The 13,282-nt window shown below is 47.0% G+C and overlaps 1 protein-coding gene across 3 annotated transcripts in view; it reads left to right on the top strand.

Moving 5' to 3' along the window:
- The window catches only part of LRRC69 (leucine rich repeat containing 69), a 98,188-nt gene that overhangs the window by 20,469 nt on the left and 64,437 nt on the right, over positions 1-13,282 (top strand). For all 3 annotated transcript variants that reach the window (XM_073550508.1, XM_073550506.1, XM_073550507.1), the window contains exon 3: positions 13,176-13,248. In XM_073550508.1, coding sequence (XP_073406609.1) covers positions 13,176-13,248 — 73 coding nt within the window. The remainder of the gene's footprint in view (positions 1-13,175; positions 13,249-13,282) is intronic.

Here is a 13,282-nt window from a genome sequence, read left to right as displayed (position 1 = left end):
CAGAGGAGAATTCCTGGGAACCCGTGGATAATATTAACGCCTCCCGACTGATTGAGCAGTTCCATCAAAGGTACCCTGGCAAGCCTGGTTTAGGGTCGTCCGGAGGCCGTTCTTGAGGTGGGAGTAATGTCAGTATCTAGTCCTGGAATCTGTTTCTCTTGCCCTTAGACTTGCCCTTAGTTAACATGGATCTTGATGTTTCCACGTCGGCCATCTTGCTTCCTGCCAAAGCTGTATATAAAGCCAGCACCTGCTCTGATTCATTGCTTGTGTATTATGTATTGGACTTTGTGCCTCTGCAGTCCCAAGCCTGGACTTACTATCCCTGTTGGTCCTCTCTTAACGGCGGAGTCCTCTGCCAACCTGCACGTCTGGATCCCTGCCTGCTGACCGAGTGATTGCTGAACACTTGACTTCAGGAACCTCTGCCTGACTACACCTGCGGTGAAGTAAGAACTCCAGCCAGCTAGTGTGTTCCTCCGCTCTGCAAGAGTCTGTGTCTTGTGCCCGCATTGCTCAGTGACTTTGCATGCTGTGTCGCAGAGTATCAGCTCTGCTATTACCTTTTATCATATTGACTGAACATTTATCTGGACTTATATGCTATATTGCATTCAGATCATTAATACAATATTGCTTGCACAACCCACTGTCTGTAGTCTCTTTGACCTAGCCACTGGTGTCCAGTTGTATCCACTAGTATCATGACACCCCATAATCGGCCTGCCGGCTGGCTCCAGTCCTTGCCTGCCCCAGAGAGTCCATGGACCCACATCTCCATGGACTTCATTACTGACCTGCCACCCTCAGAAGGGAAGACATGCATCTGGGTGGTGGTAGACAGGTTCAGTAAGCAGTGCCATTTTGTTCCCCTGTCTGGACTACCTAATGCAGAAACGCTGAGTAAATTGTTCGTTATTCATGTAATACGACTGCATGGCGCCCCGGTGAATATCGTGTCCGACCGAGGAACCCAGTTCGTTTTTAAATTCTGGAGGGCGTTCTGCAAATGGATTGGCGTTGAATTATCCTTCTCCTCCGCTTACCACCCTGAGACCAATGGTCAAACTGAGCGCACTAACCAGGGCCTAGAGCAGTATCTCCGCTGTTATGTTTCGGAACATCAATCTGATTGGGTGGAACATCTCCCGTTAGCCGAATTCGCCCTAAATAACCAATACCAAGAATCCATCAAAACCACCCCGTTCTTCTGTAATCTTGGTTTACACCCACGTTTTGGTTCATTTTCGGCTAAGATGTCGGACCTCCCGGGGGTAGAGAAATCCATACATCACTTAAGGACCATCTGGTCAGAGGTGAACTGAAACTTGAAAGGCTCCCAAGTCAGACAGGCTTCGGCGGCAAATAAACGGCGGTCCAAGGGGCCGCACCTGGGAGTTGGGGACAAAGTTTGGCTGTCTACCAAGAACATTAAACTTAAGGTACCGTCTGCCAAACTGGGCCCCAGATTTATTGGTCCCTATGAGATTTTGGAGGTAATTAACCCGGTAGCCTTTCGCTTAAAGCTCCCTCAGTCCTTCAAAATACCCAACGTTTTCCACAAATCCCTCCTAAAAACGTACCGCTCCCCAATTCAACCTGTCCAGTCCCCTCCTCCTCCAGTTTTGGTCAAGGGTACCTTGGAGTACGAAGTCCAAGGTATCCTTGATTCCCGATTAGTGAGAGGGTCCGTGCAATACTTAGTGCATTGGAAGGGCTACGGCCCAGAGGAGAGGTCCTGGGTCCCCGCTGGAGACATCCATGCCAAGGGGTTAATTAGAAGATTTCACCTCCTTCACCCGGACAAACCGGGTTTTGAGGGTCCGGAGGCCCCTCTTAGAAGGGGGGGTACTGTCACGTCGCAGCCAGACTCAGGGCCTGCTGTTCCGGCGTCGGCCACTAGGAGGCGCCGGACGTCACTGCCAGACTCAGGGCCTGCAGTTCCGGTCTCGGCCACTCGGGGGCGCCGGACCGTCACATCGCCGTCGGACTCGGGGACGGCTATTCCTGCCTCAGCCACTGGGAGGCGCCGTGGTTCGCTCCAGGGTGAGGGTGGTGGCAGAGAGGGGGCTCCTGCACAGGCATCTGGTGGGCGCAGGCTCCGCCCCTCTGTCAGTCATGTAGGGCTTACTGCATGTCCATCTGGCCTGGTCCGGGGGCGGTCCTGGTTACATCATCGGGCCAGGAACCTGTGAGGGAGGACCTGATCCCTCAAATACCTGGGGACTGGTCTTGCAAGCCGCCGGATATATTCTTGGTTCCCCTGCGTGTTACTGTGTGAATTTCTATAGTGTATACTCTGACCTCAGCCTGGATTCTTGCCCATTCTATTGCCTGCCGTTTTTGTACCTCCGCCTCTCTTCCGACTTTTTGACGCTGACCTTTGCTTGGATTCCTGACTCTCCTTCTGCCTGCTGATTCTGTACCTCGCTGCCCTCCTGGTTTTACTGACCCTGGCCTGGACTTTTGACTCTCCCTCTGTCTGCTGATTTTGTGCCTCTGCGGCGCCCTGGTCTCAGACTCCTGCATCCTGACCTTGATTACGGGTTTTAGTTTTGACCCCTTGGTGGCCGTCCTGCTCTGGTCCACTGCTAATCTAGACAGCTACCTCCTGGGCCTTGCTACAATTCCAGATCCCTGTATAGGGGTTAAGGGTCTCGGGGTTACTCGGGGTGCTGTCCCCACTGCAGCCCAGATTCGCAGACGGCCGTCACAGTTGTCCTTAGAACATTCAAAGGGTAAACTTGGTAAACCGGACCAACTAATCACTTGCGAAAGAGAAATACATTGTATATTGATGTAAGAAGTTATCCATGACAAATACCATATCATCGAGCTAAAGGACGCACCCAGATAATAGGACAAATATATCTTGCCAATTAAAACTACCCTTGAGGTGTGAGGTGGTGGATGCAAACTCGTCATCATTATTTCCATTTTAGTCAATTATCTTCTGTGGGGATTGCTGCAGGGTGGATTTGATTTAAATCTAACTGATTTAAATCACGACTTAAATCACGATTTAAATCACTAGTCAGTAAGGCTTGATTTAAATCAGTGATTTAAATCAAAGTTTCTACCTAAACTAGTTCTTGCTACTTTAACATGCAAGTAGATGAATATTTTTAGAATCACTTTTTATATTACTTTTTTCTCCCCAGTTTAATGGGTTAATCATTCATATTTGGACACCACTGTTCTGTTGTACTTAGGAAGGGGAAAAATAATCCTGACCTTAATAACAATTGAAATAGATTTATTCAACTGAAACAATAACAACATTACAGCATAAGTTATTTGCTTAAACAAACATCCATGTTTGTTAACTAATTTGGCTAAACAAAATATATACACTCACTGGCCACTTTATTAGGTACACCTGTCCAACTGTGTGTTAAGACTTAATTTCTAATCAGCCAATCACATGGCGGCAACTCAGTGCATGTAGACATGGTCAAGACAATCTCCTGCAGTTCAAACCGAGCATCAGTATGGGGAAGAAAGGTGATTTGAGTGCCTTTGAACGTGGCATGATTGTTGGTGCCAGAAGGGCTGGTCTGAGTATTTCAGAAACTGCTGATCTACTGGGATTTTCACGCACAACCATCTCTAGGGTTTACAGAGAATGGTCCGAAAAAGAAAAAAAATCCAGTGAGCGGCAGTTCTGTGGCCGGAAATGCCTTGTTGATGCCAGAGGTCAGAGGAGAATGGGCATACTGGTTCGAGCTGATAGAAAGGCAACAGTGACTCAAATTGCCACCCGTTACAACCAAGGTAGGCAGAAGAGCATCTCTGAACGCACAGTGCGTCGAACTTTGAGGCAGATGGGCTACAGCAGCAGAAGACCACACTGGGTACCACTCCTCTCAGCTAAGAACAGGCATCTGATGGCTACTTTCAGCAGGATAATGCGCCATGTCATAAAGCTCGAATCATCTCAGATTGGTTTCTTGAACATGACAATGAGTTCACTGTACTCAAATGGCCTCCTCAGTCACCAGATCTCAATCCAATAGAGCATCTTTGGGATGTGGTGGAACGGGAGATTCGCATCAGGGATGTGCAGCCGACAAATCTGCGCCAACTGTGTGATGCCATCATGTCAATATGGTCCAAAATCTCTGAGGAATGCTTCCAGCACCTTGTTGAATCTCTGCCACGAAGAATTGAGGCAGTTCTGAAGGCAAAAGGGGGTCCAACCCATTACTAGCATGGTGTACCTAATAAAGTGGCCAGTGAGTGTATATATTTTAAGAAACTTAGACTGTCAGCCCAGCCGACACATGAAAAACTTAAATACTACTGTCCCTGCTGTCCTCTGTAGCTCACTTGTCGTCATCTTCATCATCATCTTCTTCTTTGTTCCTATTCATAATCTGGAAAAGAAAAACAAGCTTTCCTGCTTTATTGGGTCCCAACCGATTTCTCAATTTAGAATGAATGAGTCCAAAGGAAGAGAATATTCTTTCAACGCCTGCAGAAGAAGCTACTGCTGTTAAAAGTGAAATCATTACTTGAACAGTCTCTAAATCCAAGCGCTTAAGTGACTTCCACCAGTTTACTGGTGTGACCTTCCTTAAAATATCTTCAGCAAACATATATTTCTTGAATGGTTCCCCCTTAGCTCTGAAGTTTATTATAGTTGGCATTAAAGATGGATGATTGCTGGATACCCATGTCATAGCTAACTCCTCTTCCTCAGCACTTAGGTTTTGACCCTGATATTGGATATTGACAATATTTGCCAAAAAATGAGCTGGAGTCAGTGCTTGTCCCATTCGTTTGTTTACTGCTTGTAATTTAATTCTGTCCATGTGTAGTTCTGTTTTTAAGTGTTCACTCAGTTCCTTCCAAATTTCAACAGCATCCGCAATAAAACAGCTATTTTTCTGTATTTTGTTTAAAGCTTGAGAGATGGGTTTCAGGAAGCTCAGCATATGTTCAACATTTCTCTTAAGCCCAATGTTGAGGATTTTGGCCGTGACAGTGCCATCTATTTTATCTCGATTTTCTTCACAAAGTGTCATCAGAATAGGCCAGTTTTTGATATACTGCTCAAAACAGTCCACCACAGAGTCCCATCTAACATCTTGTGGGAGCGTTAGCTTGGTTCCACCCATCCTTTTCAGAGCTGCTGCAGCAAAATGATTATTACGGAAGTATTTAGCAATTTCAACAACATTAGCCTTTATTTCTGGAACACTTAAGTCTTTGGCTAAGAGGTGCAGCAAATGAGCACTGCAACCATATGTTATTAGCAGCTTTGTATTCCCTCCCTGCTCTTCTAAATCTCTTCTCATCTTGGATACGTTTGCAGCATTGTCAGTGACCAAACTGCGTACTAGACATTTGAATTTTTGTTCACATGTCGTTATAGCTTTTACTGCCACTTCTTGTAAGTATTCTGCTGTGTGTGCATTTCCTGACGTATCAGTTGTTTGTGCAAGGAAGACTTTACCTTCTTCTGTTGTTATACAAGCACATACAATAGGATCATTGTGGACATTACTCCACCCATCAATACTTAGGTTAACAATTTTACCCTCCAGAGCTGTTGCACATTGCTCCATTTCTCTGTCATACACTTGATCCAGCAGTTTCCCTGCAACATCAGCTCTGCTGGGTGGACTGTATCCTGGTCTCAGTGACTGAACCATATTAATGAAATGTGGGTTCTCAGTCAGACGGAAAGAAGAGTTCGTTGCATAAATAAACTGGGCAATTTTTTCATCAATCAACTCTTTTTCTAATCTGCTAGTTCTTATCACAAACCTATCTATGGTGGTTCCAGGAGGTAAAGGTTTTTTCTTCCTTTTGGGTGATGGTGATATGTGGCTGTGGGTGTCTGATGATGATGCTGCTGCTGCTAATGAAGCACTGTCCTGGATGGATAACTCTGAAACTGTAGAACAGGATGATGGTGATCTTGGAGGTGGATAGTTTCCAGAATCCATGAATTCCCCTAAACAAAAAAAGTCAATGCTGTTATTTTATTGTTTATACAATTTCTGCTTATTGTACACAACACATCACTGCCCCTGCCCCAAAAGGAATATTTGTTTTTCTTCATAACTGTACCAAATGACAGTAACATGCAGTAATAATAAGAAATATAATTTTTCTCACACATGACAGTTCAGTCTTTAGAAATAGGATTCAATAAAAATGTTTACCAACCTGAAGATCCTGCCTGTTCAGAAGTGTTTCTTTGGTCATCTTCATCACCGCACTTCTCATGATGTTGCCTCATTCGCGCCACCAGGCCTTGCATCTCTTTGTTGCATCGTTTGCATTTTGCACGCATGCCTGCCTTACCGATAGGTGAAGGAGCTTCATTAAAATATTCCCAAACTGGGTCTCTTTTACGGCCTGCTGCCATTATAAGGAAAGAATGTAATAAACCTCAGATCGTACACACAAACAGATCCAGACTTGTCTGTCTGTGGCTATGCTGCAGTATTGTGCTCAAAGTTTCACTTTCATTTTCTTGTCTGCTTGCCCTTCCTCCTCCTCACACTTAGATTCACATTCTTCTTGTGTTGTGCAGATCTATTCCACTCCAAACAATCAGAAACATATTGTCTAACTTCTTGGACTTGGCACTGAAGGGGTTGATTCTGTATTCATAGGTTTGTAGAACAATAGGATTAAGGTCTTTTTCTCAACTCTGTTCACAGGGCTGCCACTAGGAATTTCGGGGCCCCATACTGGCAAAATTTTCGGGGCCCCCTTTAGACTCCGCCCAGGCTCCATCCAGCCCCGCCTCCACCACTCGAACTGTCCACAGTCCCACCGCTCTCTCTTGGATAAACTCCACTTCTCACCTATCACACATTAACAGTTCCCATCACCAGGTCACACATATAGCCAGCAGCTTTTGCTTTGGCCAAAAGATTGTTTTAAGTCGCCACCATAACAGGGTAGACACTTTTGGCCAGGCCCTACTCTACTGTAACCTATTAAATATTTGTTAAAATATGCAATACAATTTAGGTATATTTTTATTTATTTTTCAATTTTTTAAAATGACCAATAATATCACATACAAGGAACAAATACCACCGCACCATGTCCAGACCACAACTTACCACCACATACAAGGAACAAATACCGCTACACCATGTCCAGACCACATATTACCACCACATAGTGACCTATAATAAGACATACAAGGAACAAATACCGCCATACCATGACCAGACCACATATTACTACCATAGTGACCGAATAATATCACATACAACGAACAAATACCACCGCACCATGAACAGACCGCAAATTACCACCACAAAGTGACCAAATAATAGAATATACAAGGGACAAATACCACTGCACCACGACCAGACCACATATTACCACCACATGGAGACTGAATACTACAATACTGACATTAATTAAAAAAACATAATACTATGACCATAAGAGACATTATACACACAAGATCTGTACTTAGTATGCAGTGTCTGTGTACAGGTAATATAGTGATCAATGACATTATACACAGGAGCTCTGTATATAATGTACAGGTAACACAGTGATCACCGGTGACATTATACACAGTACCTCTGTACATAGTGTCAGTGTACAGGTAACACACTAACTCACCAGTGATGTCTCTAGGTGAAGTCCTTCATCTTTGTTTTTCATCTTTCATCCAGCACAGATCGCCATCACGTCTTCCAGCCAGGACTTGTCTCTGCAGGAAATAACACAGTTATCTAGAGCTCCGCTTGCAGAACACATTACTTATTTTTTCCCAACTTCTACATTACACCACATGAAGAAAAAAAGGCGACATAGTATCACTCTACACAGTAACAGAACCGCCCCCCCATTTACAACATTATCCTCAAGAAAATAAAATACATCACTGCAGTAATAATATCCCTTAATTAGCCCCTATGGTAATAATATCCCCCATCCTGACTCCCGTGTGTCTCATTTTTGGCTTCAGCCATATGTTCTCCCATCCCACCCTCATCAGTATCCATTCTGCCCCATATGATCTCCCTCCTGACCAATCTGTCTAAATCGTATCCATCCTGCCCCATGACCCTGCTCCATCTATCTCCAATCATGCCCGGTGTCTCACATTCTGCCCCCTCCTGTGTCTCACTCTCACATTCTGCCCCCTCCTGTGTCTCACTGTCACATTCTGCCCCCTCCTGTGTCTCACTGTCACATTCTGCCCCCTCCTGTGTCTCACTGTCACATTCTGCCCCCTCCTGTGTCTCACTGTCACATTCTGCCCCCTCCTGTGTCTCACTGTCACATTCTGCCCCTTCTGTGTCTCACTGTCACATTCTGCCCCCTCCTGTGTCTCACTGTCACATTCTGCCCCCATGTCCAGCATTCTGCCCCAGTGTGTTGCATTCTGCCCGCAGCGTCCAACATTCTGCCCCAGCTCACAGCCTGCCCCCATGTCCAGCATTCTGCCCCCAGCGTCCAGCATTCTGCCTCAGTCTCCAGCATTCTGCCCCAGTTTCGAGCATTCTGCCCCATGTCCAGAATTCTGCCCCAGCGTCCAGCATTCTTCTGCCCCATGTCCAGCATTCTGCCCCGTCTCACAGTCTGCCCTCATATCCAGCATTCTGCCACCAGCGTCCAGCATTCTGCCCCCAGTGTCCAGCATTCTGCCCCATGTCCATTCTGCCCCCAGTGTCCAGCATTCTGCCCCATGTCCATTCTGCCCCCAGTGTCCAGCATTATGCCCCATGTCCAGCATTCTGCCCCCAGCGTCCAGCATTCTGCCCCATGTCCATTCTGCCCCCAGTGTCCAGCATTATGCCCCATGTCCAGCATTCTGCCCCAGCGTCCAGCATTCTGCCCCATGTCCATTCTGCCCCCAGCATTCTGCCCCATGTCCAGCATTCTGCCCCCAGCGTCCAGCATTCTGCTCCCAGCATTCTGCCCCTAGCGTCCAGCATTCTGCCCCCAGCATCCAGCATTCTGCCCCCAGCATTCTGCCCCCAGTGTCCAACATTCTGCCCCCAGCGTCCAGCATTCTGCCCCCAGCATTCTGCCCCAGCGTCCAGCATTCTGCCCCCAGCGTCCAGCATTCTGCCCCCAGCGTCCAGCATTCTGCCCCCAGCGTCCAGCATTCTGCCCCCAGCGTCCAGCATTCTGCCCCCAGCGTCCAGCATTCTGCCCCTAGCGTCCAGCATTCTGCCCCCAGCGTCCAGCATTCTGCCCCCCAGCATTCTGCCCCCAGCGTCCAGCATTCTGCCCCCAGCGTCCAACATTCTGCCCCCAGCGTCCAACATTCTGCCCCCAGCATTCTGCCCCCAGCATCCAGCATTCTGCCCCCAGCAATCTGCCCCAGCGTCCAGCATTCTGCCCCATGTCCATTCTGCCCCCAGCGTCCAGCATTCTGCCTCCAGCATTCTGCCCCCAGCGTCCAGCATTCTGCCTCCAGCATTCTGCCCCCAGCGTCCAGCATTCTGCCCCCAGCATTCTGCCCCCAGCGTCCAGCATTCTGCCCCCAGCATTCTGCCCCCAGCGTCCTGCATTCTGCCCCCAGCATCCAGCATTCTGCCCCCAGCATTCTGCCCCCAGCGTCCAGCATTCTGCCCCAGCGTCCAGCATTCTGCCCCATGTCCATTCTGCCCCCAGCATTCCTGCCCCATGTCCAGCATTCTGCCCCCAGCATTCTGCCCCCAGCGTCCAGCATTCTGCCTCCAGCATTCTGCCCCCAGCATCCAGCATTCTGCCCCCAGCGTCCAGCATTCTGCCCCCAGCATTCTGCCCCAGCGTCCAGCATTCTGCCCCGGCCCCCTGGATAGCCGCTCTCAAAAAAAAAAAAAAAAAAATTCTTCTTACCTTGTTATCTGGCTGTGCTCCAGCGGCGAGGCTCCCTCCCTCTCCCAGTCCCACGTGGCACACTGACTGAATGAGGAAGTGGAGGAGCAGAGCAGTGTGTGTCAGGTCAGGTGAGGGCGGAGCTGTGGCTGGACCATTGTGCAGGGGGGGATTTCGGCGCTGGCTGGACCATGGTGCGGGGGGGGCCTGCCCGAGGGGCCCGGGGGGCCCGGCAGGCGCTGAGTCTGAATTTAAAATAAAGCTGCAGAAGCCTGTATAAAATGTAGGGGGGCCCCAGCGCGGATCGGGCTGCCAGCATGGTCGGGCCCCCCTAATCACCGGGCCCCATACACATGTAAGGCCTGTCATGCCCTGATGGCGGCCCTGTCTGTTCATGTTGTAACATTTTTGCCGTGAAGAAGAGGCTGGGACCTCTGCGGAGTCAAATTCAGTTTTGAGAACTGCGTAAGTAAAGCGAGCGTCTGTGATAATATAGGAGAGAAACTGCCCACTAATCCTACAGAAACCTCTGGAAGAGCATGGCATTGTGAATGTTACACATATACAGCCTTTATTCTACTGAGTTAAACAACTCCGCTTTATCTCATGATGGAAGAACCTTTGGATGGTAAAATATTTTCCTCAAAAAGCAGTTTATTGAAAAAAATCCAATTTAAATAAAAAAAATCCGATTTAAATAAAAAAAATCCGATTTTTTTTATTTTTTTTAAAAAAAACATTGATTTTTATCCACCCTGGATTGCTGTGTATAACTATCTCTAGTATGTTTGTTGGTGCAATGAACTCATTTTATAAGCACAGAGGCGTAGCTAGGGGTTCAGCTCAGGGATGGCGAATCTTCTGAGTGAGCCCTGGTTACAACCATGGTGGTGCACTCCAATTGTGGGTATAGGGGAACCTCATCAGATCACCAGGCTGAAAATACATCTGTATACAAACACCAGCACTGATATTACCGCCATAGAGTGACATCAGAGTGACATCGCCATAGAGTGATAATAGTCCTACAGACCATACAAGTGATTACAATGCAGTTATATATTAGATGACTTGTAGCTGACGTTCTTTCTGATGGAATCTTCATTTTTTTCGTCTTTTTCAATCTGGCCCAGAGCGACACAACAACTTCTCCAGCCAGGACTCGTCTGCAGAGTTTACATCAAAGACACATTTCACTTTTCACATTTCCAACACCAACCCCATCTATTCCCAACCTGCAGAAACTCCTCATCCTGCTGATACCCCAATACTGAGCCACTGCTGCCTAATGTGTCCCTATTACTGTCCCTATTACTGTGTGGGGATTCTCTTAATGCCGCACATAATAATACACTGTGCCCTTTACAAAGTAAAATGCCACTTTTGTGCCCTCTGGATGGTAAAATTACCCCTTGAGGAAAAAATGTATGCCCTGTGTAAGTGCCCTAGAAAATAGTGGTCACATTATGCCCCTGGAAAGTAATAACGCCCCCTGTGTGCCCATTTAATGGTCACAATACCCTGACTGGCCTTATAACAATAATTTGTTTGTTTGCTCACTTAACATTTAAAAATATCCTTGGAGTCCCTCTGTAATAATGTCTTCTGAATCCCCCATGTACAGCTCTTCTATGCACTGTATAATGGGCTAACAGCTCCCCTATATACAATATAATGCCCCCATAGCACCCGTATAGACAGTATGATGGGCCCACGGTTCCCCTATACACAGTATAATGCCCCCATAGCACCCGTATGCACAGTATGATGGGCCCACAGTTCCCCTATACACAGTGTAATGCCCCCATAGCACCCCTATACACAGTATGATGGGCCAACGGTTCCCCTATACACAGTATGATACCCCCATAGCACCTCTATACACAGTATGATGGGCCCACAGTTCCCCTATACACAGTGTAATGCCCCCATAGCACCCCTATACACAGTATGATGGGCCCACGGTTCCCCTATACACAGTATAATGCCCCCATAGCACCTCTATACACAGTATGATGGGCCCACGGTTCCCCTATACACAGTGTAATGCCCCCATAGCACCCCTATACACAGTATGATGGGCCCACGGTTCCCCTATACACAGTGTAATGCCCCCATAGCACCCGTATGCACAGTATGATGGGCCCACAGTTCCCCTATGCACAGTGTAATGCCCCCATAGCACCCCTATACACAGTATGATGGGCCCACGGTTCCCCTATACACAGTATAATGCCCCCATAGCACCCGTATGCACAGTATGATGGGCCCACAGTTCCCCTATACACAGTGTAATGCCCCCATAGCACCCCTATACACAGTATGATGGGCCCACGGTTCCCCTATACACAGTATAATGCCCCCATAGCACCTCTATACACAGTATGATGGGCCCATGGTTCCCCTATACACAGTGTAATGCCCCCATAGCACCCCTATACACAGTATGATGGGCCCACGGTTCCCCTATACACAGTATAATGCCCCCATAGCACCTCTATACACAGTATGATGGGCCCACGGTTCCCCTATACACAGTGTAATGCCCCCATAGCACCCCTATACACAGTATGATGGGCCCACGGTTCCCCTATACACAGTATAATGCCCCCATAGCACCTCTATACACAGTATGATGGGCCCACGGTTCTCCTGTACACATTATAGTACACTTCTCTAGAGTGAATTTGTTCGGATTTGGGTCTGAATACGATTGGCAGCTAATATTGTTTTTCAATATTCGTCAAACACAGCCGAACGTCATTGGAGTCAATGGGAGTAGAAATTACCGAATATGTTCGGAACCGATCATCAAACACACTTTCGGAACGAATAGGGTATCAATTTGGCACAAATATGGCAAATTCAGATTGGGTTATTATTTTAACCCACTGCTAGCCATTAGTGGCCAAAACTTGTAAGTGCAAATCCCCTTAAGCATTCAAACATACTCCTTGTCATACCCATTCACATTAACGAGGCAAAAGATGAAACTTTGGACTCAGTTTGACCTGCTTACCTGTGGGGTTCATTTTTTTGTCATACTCAACAGCTTGACACCATTTCATCTTTTAGACTACTGATGCCCAATAAATTGTGGGCCACTTTGAAATCAGCTATGCTCTCTAGGTCGTTTGCTACAATTGGCCCATGTGCGAGGTCCGAGAACACGAATGTCTGAACGAGCCTATAGTTAAGCTGTACAATTAGTATTCATGAAATCCAGTACCATAGAGCATATCGGTGACTTATAAAAGTACAGTCAGTAAAATTAGATGCTATGGCCTCTCAAGTTGTATACTGATGATCATTATTCCAAATATGTCAACTCCTGCCTATAATATTATTTTTCATTTATCTTTTTTTAAATGAACAAGATGGATTACAGAATCTGATATGTTTGAATCTGAACAATAACTTCATTGAGAGTCTTCCTGCGGAAATTCAGAAGTAAGTACCGTAAGTTAGCTGGTCAGCATGTGAA

This window comes from Dendrobates tinctorius, unplaced genomic scaffold, assembly GCF_039654945.1.
Source record: "Dendrobates tinctorius isolate UK_male_01 unplaced genomic scaffold, ASM3965494v1 ptg000165l, whole genome shotgun sequence".
In the NCBI taxonomy this organism is placed as follows: Eukaryota; Metazoa; Chordata; class Amphibia; order Anura; family Dendrobatidae; genus Dendrobates; species Dendrobates tinctorius.
The sequence above is the reverse complement of the archived record's forward strand: the minus strand, read 5'-3'. Positions and strand labels throughout refer to the sequence as shown.